Source organism: Amblyomma mixtum, chromosome 2 (genome assembly GCF_055824585.1).
Source record: "Amblyomma mixtum isolate Tamu chromosome 2, ASM5582458v1, whole genome shotgun sequence".
In the NCBI taxonomy this organism is placed as follows: domain Eukaryota; kingdom Metazoa; phylum Arthropoda; class Arachnida; order Ixodida; family Ixodidae; genus Amblyomma; species Amblyomma mixtum.
Genome location: NC_143013.1, coordinates 270119406 through 270139148, shown reverse-complemented (window position 1 = coordinate 270139148; position 19743 = coordinate 270119406). Strand labels below are relative to the sequence as shown.

The 19743-nt window shown below is 49.5% G+C and overlaps 3 protein-coding genes across 3 annotated transcripts in view; all 3 read left to right on the top strand.

Moving 5' to 3' along the window:
* Positions 1 to 19743, top strand: part of LOC149363982 (cytochrome P450 4V2-like) — a 284143-nt gene that overhangs the window by 85524 nt on the left and 178876 nt on the right. The window lies entirely within an intron of this gene.
* On the top strand, positions 1639 to 6150 carry LOC149363988 (uncharacterized). The gene is made up of 2 exons (XM_089573974.1): positions 1639 to 2535; positions 4695 to 6150. The coding sequence occupies exons 1-2, from the start codon at positions 1639 to 1641 to the stop codon at positions 5013 to 5015; spliced, it is 1218 nt and encodes a 405-aa protein (XP_089430100.1). The 3' UTR covers positions 5016 to 6150.
* LOC149363987 (uncharacterized) overlaps positions 8985 to 19743 on the top strand; it is a 14871-nt gene continuing 4112 nt past the window's right edge. The window contains exon 1 of the mRNA XM_089573975.1: positions 8985 to 11191. Coding sequence (XP_089430101.1) covers positions 10945 to 11191 — 247 coding nt within the window. The 5' untranslated portion in view covers positions 8985 to 10944. The remainder of the gene's footprint in view (positions 11192 to 19743) is intronic.

Below are 19743 nucleotides of genomic sequence, written 5' to 3'. Positions count from 1 at the left end.
CACCTACCTCCCTCCCATCGCGATGTGGTACAGGTGTACACCGAGAAGCGACATAGTGCGCCTGTCGTTTCCTCAAAACAAATTTTCGAGGAAAAAAAAACTGCAGAGAATGTTTGCTGCATTCGGATAAGTGCGAAAGCACGGATTTGTTTAACATAGAAGACGACGATGTGTGGGCAGTGCCGCGGCACGGAACGCTAGCGCTAGGCCAGACAACGGACGATTTTTCTGAGGGTTGGTACCCTCTGGGTTAGTGCTTACGCAGAAAAACAGTCCTCGCTCAGCCGCGAAACGTGCCACAGGTGACGCAGAACGACTTGGTAGTTGTCTCGGGCATTGTCGTTCTTGCCGAGTCGTTATTCATCCGTCCACTCCCTCCTCTCCTCTACAAACGGGGTGAGGAAAGGAGGACTGTTGGCAGGTGACAGTTGATGGTTGGCAGGTGCAGGCTTCACACAGACGCCGACGCAGCCGGACTGTTTTCACCCTCGTGGCCCTTCTAATGCTCTCGCATTGAAAATTCACAGGAACACCTAATTTCATTGTGTGTTGACAATGCGATAGCATTAGAAGCTGTTGATGCAGTTACCGGAGCTGACATCACTCATGGTCTGCTGACGTCACGTCCTGTCTGCTGACGTCACTTCTTCGATCCAATGGGGCGAATTGATGACCGAAGACGCATTTGTTTCCCGGATAGGCTTTTAATGACATCGCGCTTAATTACCTGCCCGCTTCTGGCCTCTTCTCTTCTGATAAGAACTATTATCTCGAGAGTCCCTTAGCTAAGCAATTAGCAATAAGCAAAAGCGGTCGACAACGCTCGCCCCTCGTGGACTCTCGCATCAGGCCCAGATCTGTATGGCTAGCATGGTTGGTATCCTACGAGTCCTTTGCTCTTTCTTTGGCTTCGATCCGTCTTATTGCTTGCTGTTCATATCCCACTCCATTAGTGTATCACAGTGAAGGCGACCTTGACAGAGAGAGTGGCACGCACCGCGAAACTTTCTTTTCCATCTTCCAACAATAAATAATCTCCCTCTGCTGCTGGCACCCATGATGGTGCTCATTAGATTGCGAAAGCGCTACGGTGGAGGGTTTACGACTCATTTCGGGTTAGGACTCATCGCCCTTATAAAAAAAAAAAAAAAACTCCTCTCTTTTTGCCGTCCCCCGCCGCGGTGGCTCAGTGGCTACGGCGCTCGGCTGCTGACCCCAAAGACGCGGGTTCGATCCCGGCCGCGGCGGCCGAATTCCGATGAAGGCGAAATTCTAGAGGCCCGTGTACTGTGCGATGTCAGTGCACGTTGAAGAACCCCAGGTGGTCGAAATTTCCGGAGCCTTCCACTACGGCGTCCCTCATAGCCTGAGTTGCTTTGGGACGTTAAACTCCAATAAACCAATAAACCAATCTTTCTGCCGCAATCTCTTGATCTGCCGGCTAATCCCACGCGGAAAGAGCTGTTATTATAAAAAAGAAGATCTCGCAAGCACGTGAGTCCTCGTGCTTTCCGTGGGCTGCGCTCCTCGAGCTTCTCTCGGTCAACTGTCCCGCAGAAATCACCGTCCCAAATCTCCAGCCTGTTCCCAGCCCCCTCCCGCACATCCTGAGCCAGTTTTCGCCCCAGCGTCGCAAAAATGTCGCGCAGCCCTCCACGTGCCCTCTCGGACACGGGCGAAGCGTCGCGCATCTCCCGGTTCTTGTCCGAGTCGGCGTCACGGGCCTCCCGGGCGTCGCGGTCCGCCGCGCGGTCTGTGGGTCGCAGCATCGCCACCGAGATGACTGTCGCGTTGAGCGAGGCGACCGTCTCACGGCGGCCCTTCTACCCGACCGAGGTCGAAGCAGAGGCGGAGCCTCGAAGTTCGGCCACCTTCTCCTGGGACGCCTCGCTGCTAGCGGCCAGCGCCAGCGTCTTCTGGGTGCTGCTGGACGTGCTGGTCAAGCTGAACCCGTCCATCCCGACGCCCAAGCTGCTCTTCCACTTCTCGGTCGGCATCTTCGTGGGCAGCATGTCGCTCATGTCGGGCGTCGCCGAGCCGTACGGCCCGCTGCCAGTGCAGCCGCTGCTGTTCATGCGCAGCATGGGCGTCTCTGGCGCGCTGTTCGCGCGCATCTTTTCGCTGCGCTTCCTGACCGTGGTGGACGCGTTCACCGTCAGCAGCCTGGGGCCCGTGCTCTCCGCTGTGCCGACGTGCGTCACCCGAGAGGGCGCCACGGTGGGACGCATCCTGCCACAGTGCATGGGGGCCCTGGCGCTGGCCCTGCTGGGATACGCGCGGCACTACGGCAGCGCCGCCGACGTGATGGCGGCTCGACGCTTCATGGCTGGCTGCGTGCTCACCATGACGGCGTCGGTGCTGCGCGCCACGGTGCGCCAGTTCAACGATGCCGTGTCGGATGTGCCCAGCGTGGTGCAGGCCTTCCACTTTTCCTTCGTCAGCCTGATAGTGTCTTGCGTGCTCGTCGTCATGTTCGACAGCATGAAGCACCTGTACGACGACATTGACATGGGCACCATGGTACTCCTCGCGCAGGTGAGTGGAAACGCTGCTCTCTCACTGGCTTTTAGCATTTCGCATGGGTCACTGGCGCGTTCAGCGACGTATCCTCTCGTCTTTGACTTACCGGCTACCTGAACCTCGCTTGCTTACGATAGATGGTGTGGGTATAGACCCTATTTCACTGTGATCTGGTGGACGGCAGGAATTTCCTGCGCGCCAACCTGTACCCCATCATACGCGAAATTCGAGCCAAAGAGCTCAAACATACCCAAACTAAGGGCTGCTCGCTGCCCAACAGACGCGACTCAAAGGAGCTGGGTAGAGAACAGCGCACCCCACTCCTCTAGTGTATATTCCGAAGGGCGCTGTCAAAAGAAAATTCCTATCCATCACGACTTGGAACGGGGGTCATTGTTGGATTTGCCGGATAACAGGGTTGTCCTGCTTTTGTGACCGCGACGCGATGCTACAGCCATGTTGCTGCATGCCATTGTTGCCTGCATATGTGCGTCATGCAAATGATGTCACATGAATAAAGTTTAACGGTATACGACAATTATTGCCGTATATGGTGCACTATATACGATATAAATGGTGGTTCACTTAAGACTTTACACAATTTTTAAAAGTCGGCTTTTTGAGTTAGGAGAACGCTGTTTTCGGCATCGCATTGTTAGTAATGTAGTACATCAGAATACAGCTAAGGCATGCTAACTAGCAGGATGCTTAACTAATATTGAATAGTTAACTTTAACTATTACCGTTAGGCCCCTTAATTATTAAGAGGCGTGTAGCACACCACAATTAATATCCATATCAGGTTTTAGAATTTCGAAAACCCGGTTATCCTCGGCGCTGTGACCCAACAAGTTCTGGCTGTATCAACGAGTTACGTGTACTGGAGAGGTTGCTTTGCCTGCAAGCTTCTCGAAAGCGCGTGTATTTTGGGGTGATGTAGGTAAAATTTGTTGCCCACAGAGCCGATGGTAATCGCGTTTTCGAAGTTGTAAAAACTGATATGGATATCACTTGCGGCGGGCTACACGCCCGTCAATAATTAATAAAAAGTTAACTATTCAGTTTTAGTTAACCAGCCTGCTAGTTAGCATGTCTTGGCTGTATTATGACGTACTGCACCGCTGACAGTACTACGCCGAAAAAAGCGCACTTGTAACTCAGAAAGCCTAATTTAAAAATTGTGTAATGCCTTAGATGAAACAACCTGTATGCTGCCGAAGCCAACGGTGGCGCCGTGACATTTGAGAAATTTCCGCGTACAACTATCTGTGTAAAGGAGTGCAAGACATCGAAATGCTGGAACTTCCCTCAAGATTGTATGCAATTTTCGACTGGTCTTGTAGATAGCAAAGTGTGGCTCAGTGGCTACGGCGCTCGGCTGCTGACCCGAAAGACGCAGGTTCGATCCCGGCCGCGGCGGCCGAATTTCGATGGAGGCGAAATTCTATAGGCCCGTGTGCTGTGTTATGTCGGTACACGTCAAAGAACCCCAGGCGGTCGAAATTTCTGGAACCCTTCACTACGGCGTCCCTCATAGCCTGAGTTGCTTTGGGACGTTAAACCCCCATAAACCAGAGAGCAAACTGTAACATTTGCCCAGCCATCAGGAGACTGTTTCATTTGTTAGAACCCGCTGGCTCTTGCTTTTAAGGCGAAAGCCTTTAATGGCTCATGCTCGCGGTGTCCGTCCATGCGCTAGAATCGTGCCAACTGTGGCCTCTCCTCCGCGCAGCGGCGCAACCTCCTCCCCTCTTTATCAACCGGCGCGCCGGTGGGGGGCGCAGCTGTGCATAGCAACCTTGATGTCACACAGTAGTGGTAGAACGAGCGCGCGCGTGTCGGCGGTGGCAACTGCACCGCCGTTCCTTCGCCAGACGTCTCGTTGCAGTCGAGTGTGTGAGACGCATGACTCCGAAGCGGCCCCGTGATTCCGGGCCAAGGGGTTCGGGGAAGCGGCAGTGGGTTGACCACAAGGCTTTAGCCAAGCACATTTTAGAATTTCCAGTGTCTTCGGCAATTTCTTTTCTTGGAGCCGCGAACACAGCAGCCCTCAAGACGTGTGTTCTAGTTTCCACCCCGGGGTTCGTTTCATTGCTCTCTGCGGACCGGGAATCTTATTTATTTTTTCTTGCCCATGCTATTCTTTCTATAGCGTCGGGCACCTTTGGGCGCAGGTGAGCTTCGCGTACATCTTCTCGCTGACCAAGGCGCGCAACCTGGAGAACTACTACGTGGTGAACGTGTTCTTGTACGTCCTGGACGCCTTCCTCTCCATGGCAGCGTCGCACATCGTGCTCGAGGAGGGGCCCGGCCCCTACAGCTACTGCGCCGCCCTGCTCGTCGTGGCCGCCGTGGTGATCGTCGAGGTCGGCAGGGTGGGACAGCTGCACCCCGACTTGTGCAGACGCCACAGCTGGTGGAACGTGCTCAACGCGCCCATCCTGCCCCGGCCGCGACCGCCGCCTTTCCGCGGCATGGCCAGGGCTTCCACCTGAGTGCCACGTCAGGCGCCACTCACGACGGGCGGGGTCTCTTGACGACTGAGATGACTGGGCCGTCACCTGTATCACACTGCCAGTCGCCGTTATATTGGAAGGAACAAGTTTTTCATTATTACTAGCGGTCATTTTTTTTCCGCGTCATTACAAAGCCGTTTTGTGTGCCCCGTCTGAACTGTTTTCTGTCGCAGTGAACTCCGAAGCCAGATGCATGAATTGACTTCGGGCTGATGGGCTGATTCGCTCTCCAGGGCGTACGACAACGAAGTTTGTCGAAAGTTACCTTCTGTAGTGGCAGGCAGTGCGCGCTGGAGTTATGTCCGAGTTACCAGAGGATACAAGCTTGGGTAATGTGCGGTGAAGCCCGGCTTCCTGTGCATGAGACTGGGCGCGCGGTACTTCCCCTTTATTGTTTGTAAATGAGGGATCTTGCATGCATTCTGAAGGCTCTGAATGAGCTGGAACCCGAATATCTCGCAGTTCATCACGTAACGCTGTAAAGGAACCACACGTAAAGATTGTTGGGATAAGCAAGCGATGCGCCAGCAACCGTGTAGGTGCTGGCGGAGGTGATGACGCCCCATCAGCATTTGATTTCGCGCAATAGCCAGTAATTTAAGTTCGAGAAGATTATTGAGAGTGAACTGCAGGAGGACTTGGAAATTGACTGTCTTTGTTGCGTTGTATTCGTGTCTCATGCTTTATAATATTTCTTTTTCAGAATTATCATACAAGGATCTGACATAGCTGTGCGCTGAAACGGAATTATTGCGGTCGCCGCAACTACTGCATTGTGCTTTACTTTTCAGTTGTGAATTTTAATCACGCGGCTAAACTCCATTGGTTTGTGTGATGTTTGGCCGCAGCTCGTGCAAAAAGTCTCGCACACACGACGAGACAGAGACTTGGTTGCATTGCTGGAATCTGTGTTCTCCCTTGGTTGAGCTTATGGTTTGAGGGTTGAGGGTTTGGTCCGCATATGACCAAACATGGTCATATGCTAAGAAGTTTATTGTCACTTCTGCACTACCAAAACCTCCTGCGGTTACCAAATGGGCCGCGTGAACTGCTGTGGTCATCGCTCATGTACATCAAATGTTGCGTAAATGGGCGTAATTGGGCCTGGCCAGTCAACCGCATCGGTAAGCTTCTCGCTTCCACCGTGTGTATTCAGCTGGCGTGCGAGGCCAAATTCGGTGTAATGGGAGTCCGTTTATAGAAATGCATTAACGGATCGTTCGCCCTGTTTTTTTTTTTTTCCTGATCACGTGCGCGCACGGCTGGTAAGGCGTCGGCGCCAAAGGTGCATCCGCATGCATTTGGAGGGGAGAGGTGCTCCGCCGTGCCGGTAATTTGTTTCGGTTCTTTTTTCTTGTTTCTGCAACTGCCTGAGCTAGAAAGAAAGCAGTCCTGAACAAGGATGTCACAGGGCGAAATGGCAGGCCTTACTGTGTCGAAGGTGGTGAGGCCCTGTGTATACAGGGCGGCAAGTTTTTCTTGCCCAATGTCCCCACCATCCCAAACTGGGTTGCTGTTACCTGATCTACGCCAGCTAAGTTCCCACTTTGCATAGCATGTAAGCTTTTGCTTGCTTCCTCCTTCGTTACCAGTGAGTTGTTCAATTCTTCCACACCACTACCTTGATCTTTAACATTCTGGTTGTTTCAGCTACTGCAGAGATCTGCGTAGAATTCTTTGGGAGTTTTAGCTATCATATCCATATTGGTAACAGCACTGCACTCTGTCTCTGAGGGCGTACATCTCATTTTTGCCATTATCTAATTTAACTAATTTTCATTTGATCGTTTTTACACTACCTCCCTTCTTTAGAGCTTGCTCGATCCTGTCCACATTACACTCCATTATGTTAGTTACCTTACACTTGTTGAGTAGCTTCGACACTTCTGCAAATTCTGTCCTATCAATGGGGTTAAACGCTTCATACTTTGGCGTTTCTTAATCAGGTCTTTTGTATCCTGAGAGAGCTTGCCAGTTTCCTAACTACCCTAGCTCCTACTGGTACTGCGCACTATATATTCCTCTCTGTGAGATTATCACTCTTCTGAAAACTAAGGTCATCGTCCTCCGTTAAAGACACACACACACACACACACACACACACACACACACACACACACACACACACACACACACACACACACACACACACACACACACACACACACACACACACACACACACACACACACACACACACACACACACACACACACACACACACACACACACACACACACACACACACACACACACACACACACACACACACACACACACACACACACACACACACACACACACACACACACACACACACACACACACACACACACACACACACACACACACACACACACACACACACACACACACACACACGCACACGCACACACGCGCGCGCGCGCACGCACATTCGCTTCTGGTGGCGTAATTGCACACATTATCGCCTTTCTCACGGAAAGAGTAGCAAAGCTGGTCGTTTGTTCAGAGGTCAGCAGCCACGCGTGTTTGTTTCCTTTTGGGACAGGGGCGCTGGAGTGAGAGAGAAATCGGCTCGGCCTTGCCGGTGGCACCTCACAGCTTGTTTTCACTGCACACATGTTCCGCGCGGATGCCACGCGCTCGCGTCTTTTCCTCCTCTCCAAGCGCTGCTTGCACCAGGCGCCCGCAGTAGAATTTTATTACATCATCGAGCGGCTGTCGGTAAGCCGTGCCTCGTATCCCATCGTGCGTCACTCCACGCCCACACAACAACCACACTTGTCCAGCGGCAAACCGGTCGCGATTTCGCAGCGTTTACGACTTTGTTCAGAGACTATAGAGAAGTTTAGAATTGGAACCCGTGCCTACTCAATAAGTGTAAGGTAACTAACATAATGGAGTGTAATGTGGACAGGATCGAGCAGGCTATAAACACTCTGGAATTTAATTTCATGTACATTTTCATTTACATCAGGATACGCTAAAGGAGTCATTCTAGTAATGAAGTAATGAGTCCAGAGCGCAAGAATGGGCCTGGCAGCCGCGGACGGAGGCGCCATATTTTGAGCCCTGCCACTGCGACCTCGAATAAACTCTCTTGCTACGTTTAGTGGAAGTGCAGGGTATCGGTGATCCCAGTACCTCTCGCTGGCAGTAATAAAAAACAACGTACTACTTTAAATTCAATGTTTGTAACCTTTTCGTAAGAGAGTTGCACCGACCTGTTTGAACAACCCTCGCTTTCAGACTATATAATTGGCGACCAAACAACACCAACTCCTACTAGCTAAGCCTATTAGTCATCCTAATCCAAAAGCAACCTTCACATCTGAGGATTTTTTTGTCGCTAGAGGTCTGTGGTGCGGGCATCTTGACACAAACAAAAAGCTTCATGCGCGACTCCTTTGCCGCAAGCGTGAGGCGCAGTTAAGTGGCAACAGCGAATAGATGGTGAGGCGAGCGGCCACGTTATGGGACGCCGCCATATTAGCCAGAATATCCGATGTTAGTAGGCCATGCCATTTAGCCGATGTTTGGGTTGTAGGGAGTTTTAGTTTAGCAGGCTTTTCGTGATCCCGTGCTTAACGGAATAACGGCTCCAGAGCGCGCATGCGCAGTACGCTAACAAGGAAATAGCGTTGGCGTATGCAAGTAATTTTAAGAAATTAGCACTGCAACTTTCGTGTACATAATGTGAAGACATGGCGGTCCCCTTCCAAGCGAAAGCCGATTGGTTCAGCTGAAGGAGCAGTCGTTGTTCTGCACGTTTGCCGCTAACTGCTGATGTTGCCTTTCGAAATGACTGACCTTAGTTCGACGGCAAAGTGAAATCTGTAATTCGGATCAGATTTTGAGGTACACTCACGATTGTGACGCGCCGAGAGCTAATTGGCGCTCGAGCAGCGCTGCAACCGTCTTCAACTTTTTGTTTTTTATATCCGCGGAACGCAACACAGCTGCTCGGTACGTAACAAAAATAGGTCTTGAGCTTTTTCACGGTCTTTTACATATCGCTGCAATTTAACACGAAAATTCTATTAAATTTAAAAAGTATTTTGTGCAAAACATCCCATGGGATAGAAAGCAATAATCTTGCGTGGTTTGTATTCAACATTTACTTAACTATAGACGGCGCCACTGTGAATACGTTTAATATTTCGCATAATTTAATTTTCCGAGGCATTGGTTTTAGTTTTGGTTTGGTCTTAGTTTTCGAGGAAAGGAAATGGCGCAGTATCTGTCTCATATATCGGCGGACACCTGAACCGCGCCATAAGGGAAGGGAGGAAGGTTGAGCATTCTGCTGGCGGAAATTAGCATTACTGCACAAAATGCCGGTAAAAGACTCTGATACGTAAAGTGTTGGCAACGTGGTGGCGGTGGCGACCATTTTAAAAGTGCCTTTGGCGTTCTTGCAAAATAGATCGCGTATGGTTTCCAGAACGCTGAACTAATACTCTCTGCCGTGAGAAATTGCTTGCCGCACGCTAACATAATTCCCCTTAGGTCCGCTGCCACGCTAACGCTTTACATAAACTCTTTAGTGTCACCCGTCGTCCCAAAGAAGCAAGAGATGCTTGTGTTCTGCGCATGCGTGCTGACGCCCCGCTACTCCCTCATTCCGTTAACCGACAGGGCCACCGTACACTAAAACTTTCTTATACTTATTTTGACGGTTTCGACCTGTTTATGTCTGCGGCGTCCCTGCACTGAGATAGAAGTGGTAGGGTTTTAACGTTGCTAAACCGAATCGATGTCCCAGAGCATGTGTTTAGCTTGGTTGGCTCATGGTTTAGCTTGGTTGGCTCATGGTCGTCGGCACATCTGGCGAAGATATTAGACTCGGGTTAAGCTGATCGTTTCAGTTCAGGCCATAGATGGAAGTTGGTGAAGACGACGCTCTCCAATACACAGCGCGAGAGTGTGTTGCAGTTTAACACGAGGCGTAATCGGCTGCGGCGACAGCGTAGTACCCTCGTGCATTGGCCAGCGAAGCTGATCTGTTCGAGACGCCGCGGGTTCGAAATCGAGTCACGGCGATATTTACGTCTGGATGGGGCTGTTGCTATGCTAGGTTTCGCCAAGGTCGCCTTCAAGGTCAAGCTTCACACAAACTCCACGAACCGGCTAGACCTCGTGAAGTAGTGCTTTCGTATTAAAACAATTTCAAGTGGGACAACGTGTACTGTAAGCTGCTGGCAAAAGCAAGCTCAAGGGCTTACTGCGAGAAGAATCGATCAGTTTTCAGCCGAAGGCGAGCCATTGCGTTCTTTATTCTTTCCACCTATTTCAAGCTCGTTATTTTTTGGAAACCGTAAGGCGCACCGAGAGGCACGCGGCTTCTGCGCAAGCTCTGTGCAAGAGGGCAATCTTGAACTTTACGGCGTTCGGAGTAAACAGGAACGAGTGTTGGTCCTGAGCACCTGGTTTCCCAATGCCCGTAGACGTGACCTTCCATGAAAGGATTCATTTGCCGGCCTTGACCAAGCGTACACTGCGTACCTTAAGGCGGAAAACTAGCCACGAAGCCCTTTGGAGTGTTTTTCTTTGCACCGCATCGCTCAGACATACGAAGACCACAAGCGAAGGCTGCTTCGCATTCGAATGCCTATCGCAGTCAGGCTTGTGGAATTTATGTCGAACTCTCCGCACATAACTTGGCGTCCCTGTGATGTCAGCGCGCATTGTAGCTAAGGCGCATTCAGCGGAAAAACCGTTTCGCTGCTGGCTTCACCGTGGACCATCGGTGCACGTCGTCCCATAGAAGAAATAAGGGGTTGTGGATCTCCAGGGAGGGCGAAACTTGTAAAAAGCTCTCGCCGAGAGAAGTGGACAGGTTCGGCATGCGGTCAGTGTAGACCTTTGAAGAGCCCTTCGTGAATGGAGCTTAGCGGCGTCCCGGAGACGCCGGTTTGATTCAAACATGGATGTGGCTTGGCACGCCCGCGATCTGCGTGATCGGCTGGCGGTGAATGTGACTGTTCTGCTTGTGGCCTCCGTCGTGGTCTCGCTGGTGGCGTTCGCTTGGAATCATGTGACCATGCTCATCCGTGCCTGGAGGATGCTGAGGAAGGTTCCCGGGCCTCCGGACTGGCTGCCCATGGCCTACGCGGCAAGCATGAGTAGCTCCATCTCGAAACAGTCGTCGACACCGGAGGAGCTCAAACTTCGTAAGACTGCATGTAAAATTTCAAATTGTGCCGTGCTTTTGTTCTTGCTCGTTCGTTTGTAAATTATGAAGCTAACGACGCGCTTCTTGATTTATAAGGTCACTGAGGACAAGTTTATGTTGACCTCTATCGATATATTACCGCATTCTAATGACACAGACGCTATTTTCGCTAAAGACTGATTTTACGTAAGCTAGAGAAGGCCAAAAAATAAAACATAAGTGTTAGCATCACCGGCTGATTTCGCAACTAAACTGCGGTAAATGTAAAGAAATTTTTCAACGCAGATCCCAGAGGCTACAGCCTCGGGAAAAGCTTTAGATGCAATGCTCTGAGCACTGAATGCATCGCTCACTTGCCACCGGAAGACATCAACGTACCTACCTCAAAAAAGCCTCGGAATTGGTTTTTACTAGAAACCAAAATTGGACGGAGTTTTCCTCAGTTTACATTTAAAATTATCAGTGGACGCGGTTCATTTACATCCGGAAAAAAAAATTATTTCCTTCGCCTATCAAAAATGATTTGCTCCGCCTATACAGTTTATGCGAAATAGTTCTTTCAAGCCGAAACGACAACACGCACAAACTTATGTAAAAACGTCACAATTGTTCAAAATGGAGCCATTGAAACACTAGGATATGCCAAAAAACGTCTTGAGTGATGTGGGATCGAAGCAATCTTTTTCCTCAAAAATGCAGGTGACACTGGAAACCTAGATTCACTTGATATTAATATGCATGATAAATCTGCCCAAGTGACTACACGTCGGAGGACAAGATGCCAAGGTCACCGTTTTGAAAATGTTATCTACTAAGTTTCCTCGATAAGATGAAAAAAAAAATTGCTGAGGCTCAGCTTGGCTAAGCCTGGGGAATGCGATGCATATTAGTGGCTAGGCTTGGTAATACATGGCTTTCCTTGGTTGAATACTTGGTCATTTTAATACAACCACTAGAAGCCTTCGTCATGGGGGAAGACAACGGCATGGCTACAGCGGAACGCCGACTAACCCCGAGACGCGCGTTGGGTGAGCGCCTGGATTGCCACGGAAGCCGCGTCTGCCTGCCCGTTGGAGCGAGCGTTTCACCTACACCGAGGGTGAACGCGCGTTCGAAATGCGCGGGAATGCGCGGGTGTGACGGCTAGGGGTCCCACGGCGACGGCGCGAGGTGGAGTAAAGCCCCTGAAAAAACTAAAAAAATAAAAATTTCCAGGGGCTTTAACACTCGCGCATGTAAAAGACCGGCCGCAGGGCCTTCATGCCCTTTCCCCCTCTGGCAGGCGGATGTATACACGCTCGCGGAGTATTCGAACGCGCTGCATATACATTCTTGTCAGGCCTGCGTCTCGTCGTGTCCGCGTACGCTTCTGCATCGTCCTGGATTTCAATCCATTGCTCGGCTTAAGCAGCTGCTTAAGCCGAGCAATGGAGCCTGTATTAGGCCCGTAAACATTTCATGCTTACTTTACTCTCGGTTACGGGACAGGCGCAATTTTTTTATCGTTCACTAGGGCCTTGCATAAACATATATCATAACAGTGTTCCATGTTTACTAAGTCAAGTTCTTTAAGAAGTGCAATAGATGAACATATTGGAGGTGAGTTTGTAATAATTCTTACAATTTTCTTTTGAACGTGACCAACTTTTGCAATATTTTTACATGTACTCTTTCCCAACACGAGAAAACAGTAACGTACAGTGGACAGGAAAAGTGTGTGGTATGGCAAAAGTCTGATGTTAAACGGAAGTACGTCGCCATGGCGATAAAGCAAACCTGTGGTGCGAGCTAGTTTAGTTGCGATGAAGTCGAATTGCAAGTCCCACAGCATGTGCTCCGAAAATATAATTCCTAGAGTTTCGAAGTTACTCACGATATCTATGGGTTTTTCATTTAAGGAGAGATCATGGCCCTGTTCCAGTTTCTTATCTTTTGATCTTTAAACTACAGCTTTTGTTTGCTTAATATTAATGGTTAGTCAATTACTAAAATACCAATCAGCTAACTTAGATAAAACTCGGTTGCCACACTGGAAAAGAGCGTCCATATCACTATCATCAATAAATAAGCTGGTATCGTCAGCGTAGATTATATACCTTACAGACTGATAAATTTGTGTGATATCATTTATGAAAATGTTTAAAAGAAAACGCCCCAAAATACTGCCTAGTGGTACACCAAATGTTGATTTTTTGGTCGATGAAACCCAGTTATTTAGAGACACGTACTGTTTACGGTTCAAATGCGATACCACGTATACCAAACAATTCTTTTTCAAAAGTAAGTTGCGATTTAAGGAATCAAAGGCCTTACTGAAATCCACAAATATTCCTAACACAAAGTTATTTTGTTCAAAATTTTCTAGGATGTATTCTTTCTTTATGTAATAGGGCAAGTTCAGTTGAGCGATGTTTTCTAAATCCAAATTGAAAGTCGATTGATGAACTGTTTGTCTGTAAATGACGCAAAGCGAGGAGAAGACTCTCTAAAAAAGTTGAGAAAATAAGCAATATTGAAATAGGCCGGTAGTTGTCTAAGTTGTTCTAATCACTTTTCTTATAAAGGATATTTACTCTAGAGATCTGTAACTCACGAGGAAAGACGCCAGCATTAAAACAAAGGTTGAATATATGAGTTAAAGGTCTGGTAATAATGTCCGCGACAAATTTCACTGGTCGAACTTGGATATCAAAAACATCAAGAGAAGTAGTGTTTTTTAATTTCATAATTACTCTTTGAACCTCAGATTCTGTTACAGGGTTTAAGAATATTGATTGCGGACACTTATTAATCATGTAGTGTGCATTGTCCTCTACGACTAATGAAAAAGGCAGATTGACTAAGTAGTTATTGAAAGTACTTGCCAGTTCCTTTCCAGTTACAATTTTTCCATCAATATTTAGCTCAGTGACTGGAATTTGGGACTTTCCGGTTCCGATGAGTGTATTTATCTTTTTCCATGTTGCTGCTGAGCCCGAACCTGTCATAAATACATTATTCAAGTGTTCAGTCCTGGCACACTTAATTTCCTTGTTAAGTCGATTACACGGTACAGTTTTAATTCTTTTAATCGCTCAGCATCGCGCTCTGTAAGAAATTTAGCGTACAGACAGTACTTAACTTTAATTTTCTTCAGAAGATCTTTATTAATCCACGGCTTTCTAATTTTTCGTGACTTTTTGTATTCTCTCTTCGGAAAATGCTTTGCGTATATTGTTGTGAATAGTGAAAGAAATCGGTCAAAGGAATCATTAGGATTATCCGTGCTAAATACATTTCTCCAGGACAAGTTTAGTATTACCTCCCGAAAGCTATCGAGCTTTTGAGGTGAAATACTTTGTACGAAAATTGTAGATTTAGATTCATCACAGTGATCCAGAATAGCCATGAATATTTTAGTCGAGGGTTTGACGGCATACCGTCTGGTCAGGAATCATGGTGATGAGGATTGCTGGTCACTGGCCAAAGTCAATAAATATGGAAAGATGTTTCGGGAGCGCTACGGCTCCCTTGTTCACTATGATGCAATCGGCGCACGGATCCGTCCTTTTGTAGCACTCAGTAGCGTTTTTAATGATTTAGCATAGATAGGATGTAGAGTTTGCAGTTTTCCATGAATATTGGAAGGTGGTCACTGAGATCACAGCTTTTGTATTTGCGGTGGTTGAGCTAGTAAGAAAGATATCAATTAATGTTTTGGATTCAGCAGTTACCCTCGTAGGCATACTAATAGCGTTAATTAGGCCGAAACTATCGAAAAGCCATTTTGTTTCGTTTGCCATTGATGAATCTACGAGCATATCTATATTAATATCGCCGCCACAGACTACTTTTAATAGATTAATTCTGCTGTACTCAAAAATATATTCAAGGTTCTTGAGAAAGTTTGGAGTACTAGAGCTTGGAGGACGGTAAACTACCGAGACAAGATAACCGTTCAAATAAAGAGAGTATTTCACAGTCGGTGTCACTACGGGTGAGGGATTCGATAATGTCGCATCTGTATGTGCTTTTCACTAATAATGATACACCGCCTCCACGCCACATTGGACGATTTAGGTAGAAAACGTTGTAGCCTGGCAGAGTAAAAACATCTTCGTTTGTATACCATCTTTCGCTGAGCATGATCACATCAAAGTGAAAGCCGAGCTGGCCAAAAAATACTTTCAACGGTACATGCTTATTTTTTCCTGATTGTGGATTTATACAAAATAAATTTGATGCCAGATAAATATTCTTTTCCGGGTGCTTACTTAAGTAGCTAGGAAAAGCGTACATGAAAGCAAAGACCGCAGTCTGCCGAAGTTTTTCTCTCCTAAGCAATAGCTGTCAAATCGTCGTTTGACCACACAACCAGAGCCGAGTCTCCGTCGATACGCCTGACAAGAATTTTACCGCTGCTATGGCAAACAAATTTGAAGTTGTTTTTCTTTCGCCCATTGCTTCGTCAGCCGCAGCAGTGAACGTGTTTGTTTGGTTAGGTTTGCCTGAATGTACGTCGATGAATTCCCCTCATTTAGTTTGCTTGCGTTTTTCGAACCACCGTTCCCTCAGATTGCTGGGTGAAGCGAACCCCTGGGGCTTTTGGGGGCAGACGATGCATTGCAACGACATCACTGTCATTCAGTTCATGAAGGCCATGCGAGGCAGCAAGTGTGTTAACTTAAGACGAAGATCTTCGAGTTGTCTTCTGTATTCCATGAATCTCGAGATACAGCTTTCTGTTTTGCCATTCCAGTCCATCGACGTCCTTCTTTACACTTTTTATTTTATCACTGGTCTCGTTCTTTTCAAGTGTTTCAACGCGCTCTTGGACTACATTCATGTCTCTCCCTTGTTGTGCCATTCTAGCCAACACTGTGTCGTACTTATCAGATAGCAACTGCATGCTTTTCTCGAAGGCACTGACGGTGTCTTTCGTGCTCTTTACGTCGGCTTGCAGCTCGGCTATCTCAAAGATGTTCTTGTTATCGGCTGCGGTTTTTTGTTTAGCTCCTCGGTATTGCGGACAACGCCACTGCCTTAGAATTGCTACACCTTTTGATTTTGCTAATATGTGCATTGTTGAGACTCTTTTTGTGGATGCCTACTTTTTATTATTTCGTGATTTATTTTTATTTTAGTGCAATATTTTAGCCTTGTACCAATGCTTTCTACTTACTTACCCCGCTCCCCCATGTAATACCCTCATATGAGCGCCTTTGGCGGTATTTTGAATAAATAAATAAGTGTCATGTACTCCGTGTTGGCATTAGGGAACGATAAGCACAAGGGTCATGTCTGAGTTTATTGTTAATTAGTCATAAAAAAAGATCTCAACAAAAATTTCGTCTCCTTATCTGTAGTGGTTCCGTACCGTTAGCATGCATAAAATATGAGGGGGAGTCAGTAGGTAGAAATTTTGGATATATGAAGGCAATTGCGTTCGTTTGAATGCTCTCGACCTCTCTTATGTTAGACTTTGTGTACGGGTTCCAAATTATGCAAGAATATTCGAGCTGGGGTCTAATTAGTGTTTTAACCTAAGAACTTAATCTTAGTGGGGACGTTTCGAAGCTTATGCCTTAGATAACAGAGCTTACGGAATGCGAGTGAACCGATGTTATCTATATGAGAGTTCCAAGAGAGGTTATTAGTAAGTGTTACACCCAAGTACTTTACGGACGCCACTTGTTGCAATGGTTGCAGTGTAGCGTAAAGGTTCGTTCTGGCGCGGTATTCTCGTATTTTTTTGCTTTTAGTTGCTTTTGGATATGCGGTGTGGTTCCTGAACATAAGTATTTTTGTGAATTGCGTTCATGTTATAAATTCGAAATAGTAACTTCAAGCACAATCTGCTTCGGCGCGAGGACAGCGCTTCCCATTCCCACTTCCTTTTTCATTTTCATGTCCCATCGCTTGTACTGTCGCATAGCGAACCTTGCTGCTCTGTTCTGTACTCTTTTTTACTTGATCAATGTTTCCTGGTGACGATTCCAAGCACAAGACGCACACTCCAGGATCGGTCGAACGTGTGAGATATACGCAGTGTTCTCCAGGAAAAAGGGTGAGGAATTTAGATTTCGCTGAATGAAATATCGTGCTCTGGCAGGCTTTAACAACATTACTGATATGGGCACACCCAGGAACAATCAGATGGAAAGGTCACTCCCAAATATTTATAAAGGGCTGACGTGTTAATAATCTGTCTTCAAACGATAGCAAGTGTCAATTTTTTTTCGTGAAGGACAGATGGGTACACTTTTTGCAGTCAGTCGCATTTTCCACCTCTCACGCCATGAGACAATTTTACTAAGGTCAGTTTGTAAATCGATACAATTCTGTTGATTTTTAATCTCTCTGTACACGACACAGTCGTCAGCGAACAAACGCAAACGTGAGGGTATCCCGGCACTAATATCGTTGATATAAACTAAAAATAATAGCGGTCCTAAAACCGAGCCTTGAGGGACTCCCGATGTTACTTCAACCCAAAGGGAAGTACCACCGTTTAGAATGACACATTCTCAACGCTAGGATACGTAATTGGTAATCCAGTTGCCCACTTCTCGGTTAATATTTGCCAGCTTAAGTTTATGAAAGAGAAATGGGCGACAAACCGTGTCGAGGGACTTTTTAAAATCTAAAAAAAGTCTGTTTGCCCGTTTTTGTTGACCTCAGATCAATCAATTGTTTAGTACAGAATAGCCCTTACGAAACCATTGTTGCTCTTAAATTATTAGCCCCTGCTCTACCAAATGTTTCATTATTTCCTCCTATAAAATATGCTCTAGTATTTTGCAGGAAATTGATGGTAAGCAAATAGGCCGATAGTTGCTTAAGTCTTCTTTAAGCATGAAATGCTTTTAGCTCCCGTTGTCCGCAGTGTGGTGACGTCACGCCGAGACCGAGAGCCAACATCCGGGCACTGAATTCCACTCATCCGGGCACTGAAACGACAGCATCCGGGCACCGCACGAGATTTAACGAGACTCTCTAAAAGAGAGAGAGCCGCTTAGAGCTAGAGGGTACCTCCAGGGCGAGAAGGGCTTTGGGCGGAAAAACTGCTCCTGCGCCATCTCCAAGGATGGCGCTGCGGTCCCACACTCACGCATGTAAAAGACCGGCCGCTGGGCCTTCAGCTCATGACGGTTCCCCCTTTGGCAGGAAAATGTATACACGCTCGCGGAATATTCGAACGCGCTGCACATACGCCCGCGGGCGCACGCACACGCGCACGCGCACACGCACGCACGCCCGCACGCACGCACGCGCATGCACGCACACGCACGCACGCTCACGCGCACACACACGCCCGCGGGCGCATGCACACGCGCACGCGCACACACACACACACACACACGCGCGGACACGCATGCCCGCACGCACGCACACGCACACACGCACGCGCACACGCACACACGCACGCGCACACACACGCGCGCACGCGCACACACACGCGCGCACGCGCACACACACACGCGCGCGCACACGCACACACGCGCGCGCGCGCGCACGCACGCACGCACGCGCACGCCCACACACGCGCGCGGGCGCACGCACACGGGCGCGCGCACACGCACGCACACGCACGCACGCACGCACACGCACGCACGCACGCACGCGCACGCACGCACGCGCACGCACGCTCACGCGCACACACACGCCCGCGGGCGCACGCACACGCACACGCGCACGCGCACGCACACACGCACACGCACACACGCGCGCGCACGAATGCCCGCACACACGCACGCACACGCACGCACGCACGCACGCGCACGCGCGCACACACGCCCGCGGGCGCACACACACACGCGCGCACACGCACACACGCGCGCGCACGCATGCCCGCACGCACACGCACGCACGCGCACGCGCGCACACGCACGCTCACGCGCACACACACGCCCGCGGGCGCATGCACACGCGCACGCGCACACACACACACACGCGCGCGGACACGCATGCCCGCACGCACGCACACGCACACACGCACGCGCACGCACGCACGCACACGCACGCGCACACACACGCCCGCGGGCGCACGCACGCGCACACACACACGCGCGCGCACACGCACACACGCGCGCGCCCACACACACGCGCGCGGGCGCACGCACACGGGCGCGCGCACACGCACGCACACGCACGCACGCGCGCGCCCGCGCATGCACACGCCCGCGGGCGCACGCACACACGCCCGCACGCACGCACGCGCACGCACGCACGCACGCACGCACGCGCACGCACGCACGCGCACGCACGCACGCACGCACGCGCTCACGCGCACACACACGCCCGCGGGCGCACGCACACGCGTGCCCGCGCACGCACACGCCCGCGGGCGCACGCACACGCGCGCGTGCCCGCGCACGCACACGTCCGCGGGCGCACGCACACGCGCGCGCGCGCACACACACACACGCGCGGACACGCATGCCCGCACGCACGCACACGCACGCACGCGCACGCACGCACACACACGCCCGCGGGCGCACGCACGCGCGCACACACGCGCGCACGCGCACACACGCACGGGCACACAGACGCCCGCGGGGGCACGCACGC

Excerpts from the sequence above, each read along its gene's own strand:
- LOC149363988 (XM_089573974.1), top strand. The coding sequence starts at position 1,639 with ATGTCGCGCAGCCCTCCACGTGCCCTCTCGGACACGGGCGAAGCGTCG. Across the intron at positions 2,536-4,694 it reads CCATGGTACTCCTCGCGCAG|GTGAGCTTCGCGTACATCTT; the intron begins GTGAGTGGAAAC and ends CTTTGGGCGCAG.